At 38.6% G+C, this 20,555-nt stretch overlaps 1 protein-coding gene across 1 annotated transcript in view; it reads left to right on the top strand.

Moving 5' to 3' along the window:
• The window catches only part of LOC128649448 (glyoxylate reductase/hydroxypyruvate reductase), a 61,553-nt gene extending 48,484 nt beyond the window's left edge, over positions 1–13,069 (top strand). The window contains exons 7-9 of the mRNA XM_053702720.1: positions 8,988–9,123; positions 9,822–9,952; positions 11,544–13,069. Of these exons, the coding sequence (XP_053558695.1) occupies positions 8,988–9,123; positions 9,822–9,952; positions 11,544–11,665 (389 nt within the window). The 3' untranslated portion in view covers positions 11,666–13,069. The remainder of the gene's footprint in view (positions 1–8,987; positions 9,124–9,821; positions 9,953–11,543) is intronic.
• Positions 13,070–20,555: the final 7,486 nt, after the last annotated feature.

Genomic DNA, 20,555 nt, shown 5'->3' with positions numbered 1-20,555 from the left:
ACTCAGCCTCATGCCTTTTGTGATCATTAACATTGCCATTTGTTTAGAAAACCTTAAGAAACACCCAGATCAAAAATCATCCTGTAATATTCTAAATGTGTTTGCTTTAAACTCTATATTTTGTCTATGTATGACTGTTAATAATAAATGGTTCTAAAACTAGGATTTTTATCATAGTATTAAGGTCATTGAATAACTGAATGTTTTTCTTAAAGGGACATGATACCCAAATGTTGAAGCACTTGAAACTGATGCAGCATAGCTGTAAAAAGCTGACTACAAAATATCACCTGAACATCTCTATGTAAAAAAGGAAGATATTTTACCTCAAATGTCCTAAGTATTCACACCCCACTGTAAAGAGACTTTAAGTAGCCAGTCAGGATGCTAGTCCCAGGACAAGCTAGGGAGTGTGCATCTTTGATGTGCAGGCACAGTCATGTTATTTTCCTATTCAGTTTAAGTAAAATCTCATAAAATTTCAGTGAAATCTCATGAGATCACAGCAAAGGCAAAGCATTACCTCAGCACTGCTGATGCTGATTGGCTTTTGTTATTTCAACTTGCAGCTGGATAGCAGCTCAAGTATTATTGTTTACACAGCACTTACTCTGGTGAGCTGAAGAAATTTTAAGGGAAAATATCTTCCTTTTTTACATAGAGATGCTCAGTTATGCTGCATCACTTTCAAGTTATTTAGCATTTGAGTATTATGTACCATTACTAGAATTAAAGTATAACTTAAAAGGAATCTGACTTTCTCCAATCATTGCATGGCCCCACGAGCTGGACGCCAAAGGGGGCACGCAATGATTGGAGGAAGTTAGATAAGTATTGCTGTGCTAATTACAGCAGGAGATGCAAGTGTAGGATCGCCAGTCTGTTTTCCATAAAGAAAGGTAAGTATTTTAAAAAAGAAGCTTCATTGTAAAGTTTAATGAATGAAAGTGCCCCTGTTTTTAAAATTAGTTTTATATACTGGGCCCTTATTCATTAACCCCTTAATGACCAAGGACGTACGCCACACGTCCTAAAAAAAAAAGACAGTTAATGACCGAGGACGTGTGGCGTACGTCCTTGGTCTGGAAAGCAGCTGGAAGCGATCCTGCTCGCTTCCAGCTGCTTTCCGGTTATTGCAGTGATGCCTCGATATGGAGGCATCCTGCAATAACCCCCCTTGGCCATCCGATGCAGAGAGAGCCACTCTGTGGCCCTCTCTGCACCGGACATCGGTGGCCGGTATCGTTGGTGGGTGGGAGCAAGTCTGGGAGGCGGGTGGGCGGCCATAGATGTGCCGACTGGAGGGAAGGGGGGCGGGATCGGGGGCGGAACCGCTACACTACAGAAAAATGAAGCTGCTAAAAGTTAAAATAAAATGTTTGTTAAAAGTTAAAAATGAACAGCTAAGGGATCTGGAAGAGGTGGGGGGATGGTCTTGGGGGGGGGAAGCTACACTACAGAAAAGGGCATTTTTAAAAAAAAAAAAAGCACATTTGTTACTAAACTGGGTACTGGCAGACAGCTGCCAGTACCCAAGATGGCGCCCATTAAGGCAGAGGGGGAGGGTTAGAGAGCTGTTTGGTGGGGGATCAGTGAGGTTGGGGACTAAGGGGGGATCCTACACAGCAGCATATGTAAATATGCCCAAAAAACCCCCCAAAAAAGCCCAAGTATAGCTTTTATTTTAGTACTGGCAGAGTTTCTGCCAGTACTTAAGATGGCGGGGACAATTGTGGGGTGGGGGAGGGAAGAGAGCTGTTTGGGAGGGATCAGGGGGTCTCATGTTTCAGGTGGGAGGCTGAGCTCTACACTAAAGCTAAAATTAACCCTGCAAGCTACATAATTAACCCATTCACTGCTAGCCATAATACACGTGTGAAATGCAGCGGCATTTGGCGGCCTTCTAATTACCAAAAAGCAACGCCAAAGCCATATATGTCTGCTATTTCTGAACAAAGGGGATCCCAGAGAAGCATTTACAACCATTTGTGCCATAATTGCACAAGCTGTTTGTAAATGATTTCAGTGAGAAACCTAAAATTGTGAAAAATTTAACGTTTTTTTTAATTTGATCGCATTTGGCGGTGAAATGGTGGCATGAAATATACCAAAATTGGCTTAGATCAATACTTGGGGTTGTCTACTACACTACACTAAAGCTAAAAGTATCCCTAAAAGCTCCCTACATGCTCCATAATTAACCCCTCCACTGCTGGGTATAATACACGTGTAGTTCGTAGTGGCATTTAGCAGCCTTCTAATTACTAAAAAGCAACGCCAAAGCCATATATGTCTGCTATTTCTGAACAAAGGGGATCCCAGAGAAGCATTTACAACCATTTAAGCCATAATTGCACAAGCTGTTTGTAAATAATTTCAGTGAGAAACCAAAAGTTTGTGAAAAAATTAGTAAAAAAAAGTGAACGATTTTTTATATTTAATCGCATTTGGCGGTGAAATGGTGGCATGAAATATACCAAAATGGGCCTAGATGAATACTTTGGGATGTCTACTAAAAAAAATATATACATGTCAATGGATATTCAGAGATTCCTGAAAGATATTAGTGTTCTAATGTAACTAGCGCTAATTTTGAAAAATAATGGTTTGGAAATAGCAAAGTGCTACTTGTATTTATGGCCCTATAACTTACAAAAAAAGCAAAGAACATGTAAACATTGGGTATTTCTAAACTCAGGACAAAATTTAGAAACTATTTAGCATGGGTGTTTTTTGGTGGTTGTAGATGTGTAACAGATTTTGGGGGTCAAAGTTAGAAAAAGTGTGTTTTTTTCAATTTTTTCCTCATATTTTATAATTTTTTTTATAGTAAATTATAAGATATGATGAAAATAATGGTATCTTTAGAAAGTCCATTTAATGGCGAGAAAAACGGTATATAATATGTGTGGGTACAGTAAATCAGTAAGAGGAAAATTACAGCTAAACACAAACACAGCAGAAATGTAAAAATAGCCTTGGTCCCAAACGGACAGAAAATGGAAAAGTGCTGTGGTCATTAAGGGGTTAAACTTTACAATCACTGTAAGTATTCATCATTAAATCATCATATATTGCTCCATATTTAGTCCCATAAATGTGAAATAGTTGGGGGGAAGAGAGAAAGGGAGAGAGAGAGAGACAGACAGAAAAAGAGAAAAAGTACAAAAAGGCAGACAGAATAATAGTGATACACAGGGAAGAGAGAAGGAGAGAGATAGATAAGAGGAGAGAGAAACCAGAGAGGGAAAGGGAGAGAAACACAAAGGGAGGAGGATGAAAAGTGAGAGAAAAAGAGAAACAGGTGGGAGAGAGATACTATGAAAATACAGTTGAGAGAGAAAGGGAGAAATGGGTTATGAGGTGGAGAGAAATCTGGGGAGAGAAAGGCAGGGAAAGAGTCAGATAGAGAGAATAAAGGGAGGAACCAGAATATGATATCACAATTATATATGTACTGTAAATGTATGTTTTTTCTGTGCTTTTGTGTCATGAGGGTATGTAGGTTTGTGTGGTTTTATAAACTCTGCCTTCTTTTACAATTTCTTTAATCCCTGGGCTTTGTGTGTATCTGCGGCATCATGTGGGTCTGTGTAGAGCTGAAGTGACCAACCTTCAGCCCAGTACCCAAAATGCTTATCTGGTCCCACTACCCATTTTACTTTACTCCTCTACCAGTCCCCAATTACAGCACATAATTCCATCATCTTACTAAATTGCAAATAACTGACCTGCCAAAGCCAGCACTGGGTCTGGCTTATATAACTATAACTAAAATCCTAATGCCACATGCTGACTATGCACCCACCTGATACCAGTGAGCGACTGTGTGTTCTTTAGCTTGTGCACAACAATCAGCTCTCTCCTGTTGCACACATTGGGGTAGATTTATCAAGCAGTGAATGCTGCTTTCTACCCCCGAAGTTTCAGGTCTGCCTGAAACTTAATTTAAGAAGCAGCGGTCGTATAACTTCCGTGGCGGACTGCAATCATCCCGATCCAATCGTGTATGCTATCGACATTTAAATGTATGGATGACTGAATGTTAAGTGCCCTCTTTTTCTAGGGAGAGTACAAATTTGTGTATGAAAACGTATGATATGAAATTTGCTTCAGTAAAGGTCAACAGGGAATGGGCTGCAGTAATTTAAAGGGTCATAAAATTATTTTTTGTTGTTGCATCTAATAGAGGTAATTTATGTATTTATTTATTTACTTTAAGTTTTAGTTTTTATGATTGTGGGATGTGTCGCAATGAGAGTTCCGCTTATCCGACAGTTTAAATCTCACGGACCAGTGCTGTAAAAACATACACTTTCTCTTAATTTTTCTTTTTCTTAATTGTAATGGATTCAAAATAAAAATAATTTGCTTTAACTTAACCACTTCCATGCAGAAATATTTTACCATGTTTGAATATTGTCCTTTCATATGATGGTAATTTATTTTTTGACGCCCATATAGGGCTAGATTACAATCGATATAGCATTGCATTATATTTTGCATATTTCACCCAAAGCACTTTAATGTGGCCGAAACTTTTTTTTAGTGCGCCCTAAACTTTTAATGTATTGCCGAGGGAGCTCAATGCAAAATACCGCTGTAAAAGTTAGTGCATTTTAAGACCTGAAATAAACCATTATTAGTAGTAGTAGTATAGCACAGAACGTCATGAAGAACACACTACCTTAGCACTATTGGCTTAGTGCAGCCTTAGCTACATTCATTTTACTCATAGAAGTCTATATTGTGAGAGATTCAGCACACCTGTTCTATCCAACATGCAGATGTGCACTACTAGATTATTGCTGGAATAATACAAAATTATTTAGGACTTGTAATATGAGTGCAAAAATAGAAGCGCTGTTGATTGTCCTCAAGCAATGTTAACACACCAAAGTGCTAATATTTCTGGGCTCCACTTGTGATCTAGGCCTTAAAGGGACAGTCTACTTGAAAATGTTTATTGTTTAAAAAGATAGATAATCCCTTTATTACCCATTCCCCAGTTTTGCATACCCAACACCGTTATATTAATATACTTTCTACCTTGTATCTAATCCCCTGCAGACTGCCCTCTTATCTCAGTGCTTTTTATAAACCATGCATTTTAGCCAATGAGAGCTGGTTTCTGCATAACTCCACAGGAGTAAACACAATTGCCTAGATTACGAGTCTTGCGTTAGGGTTAAAAAGCAGTGTTGAGAGGTCCCAACGCTGCTTTTTAACGCCCGCTGGTATTACGAGTCTGGCAGGTACAGGTGTACCGCTCACTTTTTTTCTGCGACTCGAACATACCGCAAATCCACTTACGTCAATTGTGTATCCTATATTTTCAATGGGATTTTCCTAACGCTGGTATTACGAGTCTTGGAAAAAGTGAGCGGTACAGCCTCTCCTGTCAAGACTGATACCACATTTAAAAGTCAGTAGTTAAGAGTATTATGGGCTAACGCCGTAACATAAAACTCTTAGCTAAAGTGCTAAAAAGTACAGTAACACCCATAAACTACCTATTAACCCCTAAACCGAGCCCCCCCCCCCACATCGCAAACACTTAAATAACATTTTTAACCCCTTATCTGCCGACCGGACATCGCCGCCACTTTAATAAATATATTAACCCCTAAACCACCGCACTCCCGCCTCGCAAACACTAGTTAAATTCTATTAACCCCTAATAGGCCGTCCCTAATATCGCTGACACCTACCTACATTTATTAACCCCTAATCTGCCGTCCCCAACGTCGCGACACTATACTAAAGTTATTAACCTCTAAACCTAAGTCTAACCCTAACACCCCCCTAACTTAAATATAATTTTAAAAAAATCTAAATAAAATTACTATAATTAAATAAATTATTCCTATTTAAAAATACATACTTACCTGTAAAATAAACCCTAAGATAGCTACAATATAACTAATAGTTACATTGTATCTAGCTTAGGGTTTATTTTTATTTTACAGGCAAGTTTGTATTTATTTTAACTAGGTACAACAGTTATTAAATATATATTAACTATTTAATAACTACCTAGCTAAAATAAGTACACATTTACCTGTAAAATAAAGCCTAGCCTAAGTTACAATTACACCTAACACTACACTATAATTAAATTAATTACCTAAATTAACTACAATTAATTACAATTAAATAAACTAAAGTACGAAAAAAACCACTAAATTACAGAAAATAATAAAATAATTACAAGCTTTTTAAACTAATTACACCTAATCTAATCCCCTTAATAAAATAAAAAAGCACCCCAAAATAAAAAAAATCACTACCCTATACTAAATTACTAATAGCCCTTAAAAGGGCTTTTTGCGTGGCATTGCCTAAAAGTAATCAGCGTTTTTACCTGTAAAAGAAAATACAATACCCCCCAAAATTAAAACCCACCACCCACACACCTAACCCTACTCTAAAACCCACCCAATCCCCCCTTAATAAAACCTAACACTAACCCCTTGAAGATCACCCTACCTTGAGATGTCCTCACCCAACCATGCAGAAGTGGTCCTCCAGACGGGCAGAAGTCTTCATCCTATCCGGGCAGAAGAGGTCATCCAGACGGGCAGAAGTCTTCATCCAGCCGGCATCTTCTATCTTCATCCGGAGCGGAGCGGGTCCATCTTCAAGCCATCCGACGCGGAGCATCCTCTTCCAACAACATCCGACGACTAAATGACGGTACCTTTAAGTAACGTCATCCAAGATGGCGTCCCTTCAATTCCGATTGGCTGATAGAATTCTATCAGCCAATCGGAATTAAGGTAGAAAAAATCCTATTGGCTGATCCAATCATCCAATAGGATTGAGCTCACATTCTATTGGCTGATTGGAACTAGTTAATATCTATTTAATAACTATTGTACCTAGTTAAAATAAATACAAAGTTGCCTGTAAAATAAAAATAAACCCTAAGCTAGCTACAATGTAACTATTAGTTATATTGTAGCTAGCTTAGGGTTTATTTTATAGGTAAGTATTTAGTTTTAAATAGGAATAATGTAGTTAATAATAGTAATTTTATTTAGATTTATTTCAATTATATTTAAGTTAGGAGGGGTAGGTTTAGGGTTAGACTTAGATTTAGGGGTTAATAACTTTATTATAGTGGTGGCGACGTTGGGGGTGGCAGATTAGGGGTTAATAATTGTAGGTAGGTTGCGACGATATTGGGGCGGCAGATTAGGGGTTAATAACTACAATGTAGGTGTCGGCGATGTTGGGGGCAGCAGATTTAGGGGTTCATAAGTATAATGTAGGTGGCGGCGGTGTACGGCGCGGCAGATTAGGGGTTAATAATATAATGTAGGTGTCGGCGATGTCGGGGGCGGCAGATTAGGGGTTAATAAGTGTAATATTAGGGGTGTTTAGACTCGGGGTTCATGTTAGGGTGTTAGGTGTAGACATAAATGTTCTTTCCCCATAGGAATCAATGGGGCTGCGTTAGGAGCTGAACGCTGCTTTTTTGCAGGTTTTAGGTTTTTTTTCAGCCGGCTCTGCCCCATTGATTCCTATGGGGAAATCGTGCACGAGCATGTTTAGCCAGCTCACCGCTACTGTAAGCAGCGCTGGTATTGAGGTAAGATGTGGAGCTAAATTTTGCTCTCCGCTCACTTTTCTGCGGATAACGCCGGGTTTGTAAAAACCCGTAATACCAGCGCTGTTTGTAGGTGAGCGGTGAGCAGAAACTGCTCGTTAGCACCGCAAGCCTTACCGACCAAAACTCGAATGTAATCTATATGGTACACATGGACTAGCACTGTCGAGCTGTGAAAAGCTAATAAAATGCAATGAGATAAGAGGCAGCCTGTGGGGTCTTAGAAACAGAGAGGTTTAGAGCAGTGTTCTACAGCAGGACTACAGCAGTCCTCAGGACCCTTAACAGGCCAGATTTTCATTATATCTTAGCTAGAGCACAGGTGAAATAATCATCTGAAGGGTGAGAGCAGGTTAGTAACCATGGTTGCTCTAGTTAAGATATAATGAATACCTGGCCAGTTAAGGGTCCTGAGGACTGGAGTTGAGAAACACTGCTGTAGAGGTTATAATCTATTTAAACAATTAAACAAATAAAGTAAATGGTCCCTTTAATAATTTAGACATGTTTTGTAGCATTGTCGTTCCTATGCATCTTGTTAGCCTTATCTGATGAATAAAAAACTTGCGTTGTTTATGTTTTTATAGTATAAATTTGTTTGTACATATTTATTTTAATGATTACCCTGTTCCGACAGCATTGATCTGTGTTTATATCCACAGTGTTTTTAGGGGTCTTTGTTTGGGTCTCCATAAAATTATATCGTCATTCAATACCCTTTTATTCTCAAGGATAGCTGCCTCTCTTCATTGGGTTTAGTACAGTAGCTTTACTCTGGGCACCTTGTAGCATTAAAAGGACATTAAACACTGTTTGTGTAAAAATGACAAGCTCACATTTACTACAGAGCCCAAAAAGCTATTTTTGTAACCTACAAATGCTGCCGATCAAACAGCTGGTTTAGGTAATTTGCAGCTTTGTGAAAACCTCTCTTACAGATTTTGCTTTTTGGCTTCTCTAGGGAACGTGGAACAAAGCACAATTTTTAAATAAAAGCAAAAGGAGTATATCCCTTTAACTCTGCTTATGGGGGTTTCTGCCACTCAGCCCATTGATCTCCCACCTCAGCCCCTAGTCTTCTGGCCCCACATAGTCTTTGTTTCTATTACTGTTTGATATTTATTTTTGAGGTCAACATTTTTACTCATAACCAAGAGACATATAATGTCCCTTTAAAATACATTGAGTACTTTCTAAATCCAAGGAATAACAATAATAGGCAATGGTTTCTCCAACAAATCTGATTACTATAGAATAGAGTTGACTCCTTACCTCTGTATTGTATATCAATATCTATAATAGTAACATCACTTGTGTTTTACTGTTGGTGTAAATGATGCGTTGATTATTAAATTCACTCTTTAACATTTTGCAGTGTCTTTGGATGAGCTGGCCAAACAGTCTGATTTCCTTGCAGTATGTTGTGCCTTAACACCTGAAACACAGGGAATTTGTAACAAACAGCTGTTCTCCAAAATGAAACCCAGTGCTATATTTATAAACACAAGCAGGTAAGCTAAGACTAATATATAAAACAATGCAGGGGTTTCAGAGGTGGGGTAATTACATTCCTGGAAGTTATTATTTGGTATGTTGGTAAAACACATTTCATTAGAAAAAAATAATAATTAGTTATTGCTACAACCTATATGGTAATGCAGCAATGTGACCACTTGATAAGTAGATCCCTGCATTGCAAATGTGCAAAAAAAATATAAACCTGATAAAATTTAAAAGGATATTAGTCATGTTTTTTCTTTGTTGCAACAAAAAGATTTGATAGGATTTTTTTTCCATTTATGCTCCTGTTATAAGAAGAAGAAGAAATTGTATGCTTATGGGGGGTGTCCTTCTGCACCTATAGAACTGTGAGAATTGTCCTGATCACTTACCGCCTAACTGTCCTGAATCTTGTGGAACTGTTACAGGTTTGGAGATCTACCTGCTGTTGAAAAACTACCCGCTGTCCCTCCATCAGGGCAAATGTCCCATTTTTGGAGACTGTCAGGCCACACCTATAAATGCGTAACTGCACTCAATCCTGCCCACTACACACTTGGCGTTGCAGCCTGCATCTCCTGCACATAGCCATCTTATCAGAACTACTTTATTCTAAGCCACAGTTCTCTAATATCCAGCCAGCACACTGTTTAACATATATGTTGCTTTGTTTATTTTACAAATGACACTACAAATCCTCATTTTACAGGGGTGGTGTAGTTAACCAGGAGGATCTTTGCCACGCTTTAAAAAGTGGACAGATAGCAGCTGCTGGTCTAGATGTCACAGTCCCAGAGCCCCTTCCTACTGATCATGAGCTTTTTAAACTGAAAAATTGTGGTAGGTTTCAACAAATGTGTTATGTTTGAGTTGTAAAGTGAAAGTATGTTCCTCTTTTCTCATTTTTACTTTTGATGACTTGGTGTTTCCAGTGCCACAATTTAGGAAAAAAAATGTGTACATAAACATTAAGGCCGAGTTTACATCAGCTGGGTAAAATTTCAACCCTAAAGTATTTAAATATTCAGCTAATGTATAAATTACCTCAGCTTTTGGTCTCTACCAAGTTTACATATTTTCATTTTCCATTTTAAAACTGCATAAAAATTTCATACGGTGTTGGTCATTTTTAGAGAAAAATTAGTGTTTCATAGTATGTTGCTTAGCATCAAAATGCAACAAAAAGATGCTATTAAAGGCTTGTTTTGCTATTTGAACGTTACCAATGGCTCAGTAGCAACAGACATGAAAATATAATTTTAAATATATATTAACTATTTAATTTATGTCTGCCTCCTATCTTTAGTTAATATATTGTATTCATGGTTTTTAAAAAATACATGTATATAATTATAAATTATGAATGTAATATATATTATTTCAGTATTTAATACATTCAGTATGTATAGGTACCTGTTTTTATGTCAAGTATTAGAGTCAGCATAATTCTTAATTATTTTCATAAAATTATGGAATTTCTGTGTGTTTTACAACATTTAGCTGTGTTTCATCTTTAAAAATAATAGCTGTATACCTAGCAGAATGAGACCTAAAATTAAACAGCCGGATATGACAAGCCCAAAGCCAATATTTAATGAGCTAATTTTGAACATTGAGCAAATAATAATTTTTCTGCTCTCTAAAGACTTGAATGGGAGCTAAAAAAAAGCCTTCCGTATCTGTATTTTTTAATCTAGTACAAAACAAAAATTTGATAGATTTTTGAACGGTCAGGTTTTGTTAATTTTTTTTCTACAGCTGGATTAACGGCTAACAGTGATTGAAAATTAATAACACTATAAATGTAAACTCAGCACTTTTGAATATTAGAAAATAATGACAACAATGTAAACTTAGCATAAATATATTGTTATACTCATTCCTATATCAGTTTAAATAGAAATGTGTTCTGTGCATCATTTGCCAACATAAAACAAATGGTTGCCAACATTACCAAACTGATGTGATGATCACTATTTAATCATGTTTATTAATTAGATTTTTTTATTGAAGATTAAAAATGACATGTATCATATAGTGCTTATCAGAATGTCGAACGTATAACCAAGTAAATCAACCAAGATAAACTGAGAATCTGTGTCAAAGAGTCAGAGCTCAGTCCTTATGTTAATTTGATTTTTGATACTATAACTCGGATTTAAGACTTAAAAATTGCAACAATAATATTGTCACATTAACCAAATTAATTTCTCCAGGCATTATAATATGCATATTGTAATGATCACATATGTTCTTATCCCATACAGTCTTTTCACCATGCAATTTGTTTTAACTCTAGGGGGTAGTAAACAAAATTTGAAATGTTAACTAAAACAAAACTAATTTCTAAAAAATATAAGTAAATAAATAGATATTTTTTATGTAAGATAAGATATATAAATACACCGTCTGTCTTATTTGTCTGTTACAGTAATTCTTCCTCACATCGCCAGTGCCACAGTGGAAACAAGAAATGCCATGTCTGCCCTTGCAGCAAATAATCTGTTGGCAGGACTGAAAGGTAGCCCAATGCCAAAGGAAGTGCCACTATAATAGAATTCCAGTGAACAACCTCAATTCAGCTAAGAATGTCTTAAGCAGAGGAGCATTTTTATATTAGAAAGAACAACCAAATCCATGGTCAAAAACTTAATAATTTGATAAACAATAAGGGTCTTAGCTGACCATATGACGAGAAATACATTAATACACAAATACATGAAGAGATACACATCCCGTCTGTGATAGGATGATAAGCAGATGTGCTTGTGATAAACACAAAGGGGATTGTGTAGAAAATCCAATGCATAAACTAGATTACTTACAATTATGTATAACCGTAGTTCTATAATGCAGGAAGAGGTTTAAAGGGACAACAAACACCTTGTAATTATAAGACATATATATGTACTTCTCTTACTATGGGAGGACAATTGTTAGATTCAGAGAAGACGTTTCATATTCATATTAGAACTTGTGATGGGCTACCAAATTGATTAAAACATATTACATTCTACTCAATATGAACATTTTATGAAGGTTCCCATAATATTCTTTGTTAGACACATGAATCCCTTTCACTTGTACTAATAACTCCATCAGACACCTTTAATCAGACACCCTTAACAGAACTAACTCCCTTAGTCGATATGTCTTTTATAATTATTTCTGCACTTCAAGTTTTCTTAAAAGCTATTGGGGCCTATTTAACAAGCCGTCAACCGCAAATATGCTGGAATTCCGCAGTGTAATTGTGGAGAGCTTGATTCACCTCATTTATCAAAGCCTACAGTCAGGCAAAAGTAGAAATCTGTGATGTAACATACGATCCGCCGGTCTCAGTCCGACACAGATCGATGCTTACGTCACTACAGATGTTCCGAATGCAAATTCGGCACTATCTGACTACTTTTGCAAGTTATCAAATAACTACCAGGTACACTCGCCACTATTCCGGCCCAGCGTACCTGGTTTTCAATCCGCCGCCCTGGAGGTGGCGGATGCCATAGCAATCAATGGGAGTCTGAAAACAGCGAAAGCTCATGTTCGCTGCTGCCCGATATCCCATTGATTCCAATGGTAGAATAAAAGTTATGTTTACACCTAACACCCTAACATATACCCCGAGTCTAAACACCCCTAATCTGCCGCCCCGACACCGCAGACACCTACATTATACTTATTAACCCCTAATCTGCTTCCCCAACACCCCCGCCACCTACATTATACTTATTAACCCCTAATCTGCCGCCCCTACACCGCCGCCCCCTACATTATACTTATTAACCCCTAATCTGCCGCCTCAACACCGCCGCCACCTACATAAAAGTATTAACCCCTATCCCGACGCTCCCGGACCCCACCGCAACTAAATAAATGTATTATCCCCTAAACCCCTGGCCTCCCACATCACTAGCACTTACTAAACCTATTAACCCCTAAACCGCCAGCCCCCCACAAACTAAATTAATTTATTAACCCCTAAACCTAACAACCCGCTAACTTTATATTAAATATTAACTCATCCCTATCTTATAATAAATTTAAATTTACCTTTATATTTAAATTAAACTATATTAAACTAATAATTAATTTAATCTACCCTATTATACTGAAATTACAATAAACTATATTAAACTAATAATTAACCTACCCTAACTTTTATACTAAAATTACAATAAACTATATTAAATTAATTAATAATCTACCCTAACTTTTATACTAAAATTACAATAAACTACAAATTAAATTAACTATATTATATATTTAAACACCTAACCCTACTCAAATAATTAAAATCTACACTAAAAAATTACAAAGTTACCAAAAACTAACAACTAAGTTACAAAAAATAACAAACACTAAGTTACACAAAAAAATAAACACTAAGTTACAAAAAATAAAAAAGATATTATCAAAGATTTAAACTAATTACACCTAATCTAAGAGCCCTATGAAAATAAAAAAGCCCCCAAAATAAAAAAACCTAACCTACAATAAACTACAAATAGCCCTTAAAAGAGCCTTTTGTGGGGCATTGCCCCAAAGAAATCAGCTCTTTTTCCTGTAAATAAAAATACAAATACCCCCCCAACAGTAAAACCCACCACCCACACAACCAACCCCCCAAATAAAAGGGCATTTAGCTCTATTGCTGCCCAAAGCCCTAACCTAAAAATAAAACCCACCCAATACACCCTTAAAAAATCCTAACACTAACCCCAGAAGATTCACTTACAGTTTTGAAGATCCGACATCCATCCTCCAAGAAGCCGGCAGAAGTCTTCATCCAAGCGGCCAAAGTCTTCCTCCAAGCCTGCAGAAGTCTTCACCCAAACGGCATCTTCTATCTTCATCCATCCGGCACAGAGCGACTCCATCTTCAAGACATCTGACGTGGAGCATTCTCTTCAATCGACGGCTTCTTCGGAATGAAGGTTCCTTTAAATGACGTCATCCAAGATGGTGTCCCTTAGATTCCAATTGGCTGATAGAATTCTATCAGCCAATCGGAATTAAGGTTGAAAAAATCCTATTGGCTGTTGCAATCAGCCAATAGGATTGAACTTCAATCCTATTGGCTGATCCAATCAGCCAATAGGATTGAGCTTGCATTCTATTGGCTGTTCCAATCAGCCAATATAATGCCAGCTCAATCCTATTGGCTGATTGCAACAGCCAATAGGATTTTTTCAACCATAATTCCGATTGGCTGATTCTATCAGCCAATTGGAATCTAAGGGATGCCATCTTGGATGACGTCATTTAAAGGAACCTTCATTCCAAAGATGGAGCCGCTCCGCGCCAGATGGATGAAGATAGAAGATGCTGTCTGGGTGAAGACTTCTGCAGGCTTGGAGGAAAACTTTGGCCGCTTGGATGAAGACTTCTGCCGGCTTCTTGGAGGATAGATGTCGGATCTTCAAAACTGTAAGTGAATCTTCTGGGGTTAGTGTTATGATTTTTTAAGGGTGTATTGGGTGGGTTTTATTTTTAGGTTAGGGCTTTGGGCAGCAATAGAGCTAAATGCCCTTTTAAGGGTAATGCCCATCCAAATGCCCTTTTCAGGGCAATGGGGAGCTTAGGTTTTTTTAGATTAGGATTTTATTTGGGGGTTTGGTTGTGTGGGTGGTGGGTTTTACTGTTGGGGGAGGTATTTGTATTTTTTATTTACAGGTAAAAGAGCTGATTTCTTTGGGGCAATGCCCCGCAAAAGGCCCTTTAAGGGCTATTTGTAGTTTATTGTAGGTTAGGTTTTTTTTTTATTTTGGGGGTCTTTTTTATTTTCATAATAGGGCCCTTAGATTAGGTGTAATTAGTTAAAATCTTTGATAATTCTTTTTTATTTTTTGTAACTTAGTGTTTGTTATTTTTTGTAACTTAGTTGTTAGTTTTTTGTAACTTTGTAATTTTTTAGTGTAGATTTTAATTATTTGAGTAGGGTTAGGTGTTTAAATATATATAATATAGTTAATTTAATTTGTAGTTTAATGTAAATTTAGAATAAAAGTTAGGGTAGATTAATTATTAATTTAATATAGTTTATTGTAATTTTAGCATAAAAGTTAGGGTAGATTAATTATTAATTTAATATAGTTTATTGTAATTTTAGTATAAAAGTTAGGGTAGATTATTTATTAATTTAATATAGTTTATTGTAATTTTAGTATAAAATTTACGGTAGATTAATTAATAATTTAATATAGTTTAATTTAATTTTAAAGGTAAATTTAAATTTATTATAAGATAGGGATGAGTTAATATTTAATATAAAGATAGCGGGTTGCTAGGTTTAGGGGTTAATAGGTTAATTTAGTTTATGGCGATGTGGGGGGCTGGCGGTTTAGGGGTTAATAACATAATGTAGGGGGCGGCCGTGTAGGGGGCAGCAGATTAGGGGTTAACAACATAATGTAGGTGGCGGTGGGCTCCGGGAGCGGAGGGATAGGGGTTAATACATTTATTAGAGTTGTGGTGGGCTCCGGGAGCGGCGGTTTAGGGGTTAATAACTTTATTTAGTTGCGGCGGGTCAGGGAGCGGCGGAATAGGCGTTAAACATTTTAGTATAGTGGCGGTGCTTAGTGACAGTATACAAATAAAGCTGGGAAAAAGCTGAAGAGCAGCGATATCAATGACTGTTAGTTAACAACAGTCCGCTGCTCATTACCCCGTACTTAGTGCGCGGCTTTTTGACAGCTTTTTGTTAAATATGGAGAGTGTATTCAGGTCCGCGGCAGCAATGTTAGGCGAGCGTATTGGTGCCGGCGAATGCAGCATAGTTGACGGCTTGATAAATAGGCCCCATAATCTTAGTTTGACCCTTCAAATGTGCCAGTTAGTGAATCTCTGTATCTTCCCACTGGGCCATCTTGGAATGTAAGTATTCTTTTACCCGGCGGCAAAAGTGGTGCATATTCACAGATCAGTGATATTGTTGTCTTCTTGACAAGCCAATTATCATGCACTTCAGTTTAGCAAGCACAATAAAGAGCACAATGTGACTGATCTGTAAGAGCGCACTGCTTCTGTCGCAGGATGCAACAATACATGCGCACCAAGATGGCGCTCCCAGTATAAAGATGCAGAGCTTTATCAACAGGCTTCCGTAATGGCTTACAATAAGAGAATTGATCTAAAGAGATCTACAGGCATAGGAAGAATAACGATTGCATGGTATGTAGTAATCATGCTACTGTAGTTGTAAAGGTTAGAATGGGAGGGGTACTCCCCTGAAACATAAGAGAGCCCAGGCCCATAGCTAAAACAAGGTAATCTGCCTCAGTAAGTGAAATTTTCTGGTCCCATCATAAACTACAAATCCAACTTCGTGGTGGCATAAGCTGGTATCCTATCACACAAACACCTGTAGAAAAGCTACAAGTTTTCAGTATAACCATGCTATAGACTATGACATATGCTGGTATCCTATCACACAAACACCTGTAGAAAAGCTACAAGTTTTCAGTATAACCATGCTATAGACTATGACATATGCTGGTATCCTATCACACAAACACCTGTAGAAAAGCTACAAGTTTACTTGATAACTATACTATAACCTATGAAATATGCTGGTATCCTATCACAGACAAACCTGTACAAAAGCTACAAGTTTACATGATAACTATTCTATAGCCTATGGCATATGCTGGTATCCCCTATCACAGGCAAACCTGTACAAAAGCTACAAGTTTTCAGGATAACTATTCTATAGCCTATGGCATATGCTGGTATCCTATCATAGACAAACCTGTAGAAAAGCTACAAGTTTTCAGGATAACTATACTATGGCATATGCTGGTATCCTATCACACAAACACCTGTAGAAAAGCTACAAGTTTACTTGATAACTATACTATAGCCTATGGCATATGCTGGTATCCCCTATCTCAGGCAAACCTGTACAAAAGCTACAAGTTTTCAGGATAACTATTCTATAGCCTATGGCATATGCTGGTATCCTATCACAGACAAACCTGTAAAAAAGCTACAGGTTTTCAGGATAACTATTCTATAGCCTATGGCATATGCTGGTATCCTATCACACAAACACCTGTACAAAAGCTACAGGTTTTCAGGATAACTATTCTAAAAGCCTATGGCATATGCTGGTATCCTATCACAGACAACCCTGTACAAAAGCTACAAGTTTTCAGGATAACTATACTATAGTCTATGGCATATGCTGGTATCCTATCACACAAACACCTGTAGAAAAGCTACAAGTTTACTTGATAACTATACTATAGCCTATGGCATATGCTGGTATCCCCTATCACAGACAACCCTGTACAAAAGCTACAAGTTTTCAGGATAACTATACTATGGCATATGCTGGTATCCTATCACACAAACACCTGTAGAAAAGCTACAAGTTTACTTGATAACTATACTATAGCCTATGGCATATGCTGGTATCCCCTATCACAGGCAAACCTGTACAAAAGCTACAAGTTTTCAGGATAACTATACTATAGTCTATGGCATATGCTGGTATCCTATCACACAAACACCTGTACAAAAGCTACAAGTTTACAGGATAACTATACAATAGTCTATGGCATATGCTGGTATCCTATCACACAAACACCTGTAGAAAAGCTACAAGTTTACTTGATAACTATACAATAGCCTATGGCATATGCTGGTATCCCCTATCACAGACAAACCTGTACAAAAGCTACACATTTACAGGATAACTATTTTAAAGCCTATGGCATATGCTGGTATCCTATCACACAAACACCTGTAGAAAAGCTACAAGTTTTTAGGATAACTATTCTATAGCCTATGGCATATGCTGGTATCCTATCACAGACAAACCTGTACAAAAGCTACAAGTTTACAGGATAACTATTCTATAGCCTATGGCATATGCTGGTATCCTATCACACAAACACCTGTAGAAAAGCTACAAGTTTTCAGGATAACTATTCCATAGCCTTGTCAGGGTTTTTTCCCTGTCTTGTTTGCCATGTGCTGCTGGCAGCCATTTTACTCACCTCTCTTGCTGACTCTAGTGCATACTGTGTGATGCTGCTCATTTCCTGCACTTCCTTTTATGGCCAGACTGGTGTACATCATCCATGTGAGACAGGATGCAGTCTCAGAATTGTGATGTCATCACTTATTATTTAAAGGTCCTCTGTTCAGTATGCTTTGCCCTTGCGTTGTCTCAGACCTGTTTGTGAGAGCTCCTGTGTATTACCTGGCTGTCTGCCGTCCCTCCTGGTTCCTGATCCCTGGCTTGTTCCTGACTCTGCTGTTCTCCTTGTTCCTGATTCCGGCTCGTCTGACTACTCGCTTTGGCTTCTGACTCGGCTCGTCTGACTATTCGCTTTGGCTCCTGACTCGGCTCGTCTGACTACCAGCTTTGGTTTTGATTCCTGGCTTGCTACGGTACGTTGCCTCCTCACCGGTCTTACGATTGTGCCATAGACCTGCAACCCGGAGCCATTCCTCCTCAGGGCTGGGTTTACCCTCTGTCTGTTGCAGAGAATTGTGCTATGGAGGAGTATGTTTCCGATGCTCTGTCGCGGGGGATCATCTGCAAATCCTGCTCTCCTGCAGGGGCTGGCTTCTTCTTTGTGAAGAAAAAGGGTGGCGAGTTAAGACCATGCATCGATTATAGGGGTCTTAATCGTCTTACTATTAAGAATGCTTACCCTATTCCGCTCATTATGGAACTCTTTGACCGCCTCAAGGGAGCTACGGTCTTTACTAAATTTGATTTGAGAGGAGTGTACAATCTCGTTAGGATCAAGGAGGGCCACGAATGGAAAAAATAATTTAACACCAGGAGCGGGCATTATGAGTATTTTGTAATGCCCTTTGGCCTATGTAATGCTCCTGCTGTTTTCCAGGAATTTATTAATGATGTCCTATGTCTCGACAATTTTCGCCTCTGTCCAAGGAGGAGTCTGTACCTACTCCAGTTATACCTCCTGACCATATTTTGGCTACCATACGTACTAATTTGACTTCTCCCTTGGGGGAGGAGATCCTGGCTGCACAAACCAATGCACCTCCTGAGAAACCTAGTGGTAAGTGTTTTGTTCCTGAGAATCTTCGAACTAAACTTTTACACACTTACCACTATCCTAAAGCCGCAGGTCACCCAGGCAAGAACCAAATGATTTGGTCTGTCACTCGACAATTCTGGTAGCCAGGTCTTCGTTCTGATGTTGCTGCATATGTTGCCTCCTGCTCAGTTTGTGCACAGAATAAGACTCCTCGACGTCTTCCTGTGGGTCTTCTTCAACCTATTGCTTGTGGTGAGCATCCTTGGACACATCTTTCCATGGACTTCATTGTCGAGCTCCCTGTTTCCAATTGCAATACTGTTATCCTTATGGTGGTTGACCGTTTTTCTAAAATGTCACATTGCATTCCCCTGAAGAAGTTGCCTACCGCTCAGGAGCTTGCTTCAGTTTTTGCCTGGGAGGTCTTCCATTTACATGGGTTACCCAAGGAGATAGTGTCGGACCGGGGTATCCAGTTTGTCTCCAGATTTTGGTGTTCCTTTTGTGCTCAAATGGGGATCCAGCTTTCCTTCTCCTCTGCATATCACCCTCAATCCAATGGGGCTGCGGAATGGTCTAATCAAGTTCTGGAACAGTTCCTCCGTTGCTATGTCTCGGATCACCACAATAATTGGTCTGAACTGTTACCTTGGGTAGAGTTTGCTCGTAATAGTGCTATTAATGCTTCCTCCAAGTTATCCCCGTTCATGGCGAATTATGGGTTTCAACCATCCTTGTTGCCAGATTCATTCATGTCTCAGGGTATTTCGACTTTGGAGGAGCATCTCCGGCAACTCCGTTCCACATGAGTGCAGATTCAGGATTGCTTTCATCGTTCTATGCAGCACCAAAAGTTCCAGGCTGATCGTAGGCGTTTCCCGCGCCTTCCTACCAGGTTGGTGAGAGAGTTTGGCTATCCTCCCGCAACTTGAACCTTTGTGTGCCTTCCAATAAACTGGCTCCCCATTATGTTGGTCCTTTTCGAATACTCCGACAGGTCAATCCTGTGGCCTACGCTCTTGACCTTCCTCCTGCAATGTGCATCTCCAATGTTTTTCATGTCTCCCTCTTGAAATCATTGGTTTGTTATCGGTTTACCATTGTGTTGCCTCGTCCCCGTCCTATCTTTGTTGACAAACATGAGGAGTATGAGGTCAGCAGCATTATTGACTCTCGTATGTCCAGGGGCCGCGTACAGTATTTGGTTCACTGGAGGGGCTACGGTCCGGAGGAGCGTTCATGGGTTCCCTCCTCTGATGTTCATGCTCCTGCCCTCCTCCGTGCCTTCCATGCCCGTTTCCCCAATAAGCCTTTTGTCCTACCGGGGGGAAGGGTTGGTTGAGGGGAGGGTACTGTCAGGGTTTTTTCCCTGTCTTTTTTGCCATGTGCTGCTGGCAGCCATTTTACTCACCTCTCTTGCT

The sequence above is a fragment of the Bombina bombina genome, chromosome 2 (assembly GCF_027579735.1).
Source record: "Bombina bombina isolate aBomBom1 chromosome 2, aBomBom1.pri, whole genome shotgun sequence".
NCBI lineage: Eukaryota > Metazoa > Chordata > Amphibia > Anura > Bombinatoridae > Bombina > Bombina bombina.
The sequence above is the reverse complement of the archived record's forward strand: the minus strand, read 5'-3'. Positions and strand labels throughout refer to the sequence as shown.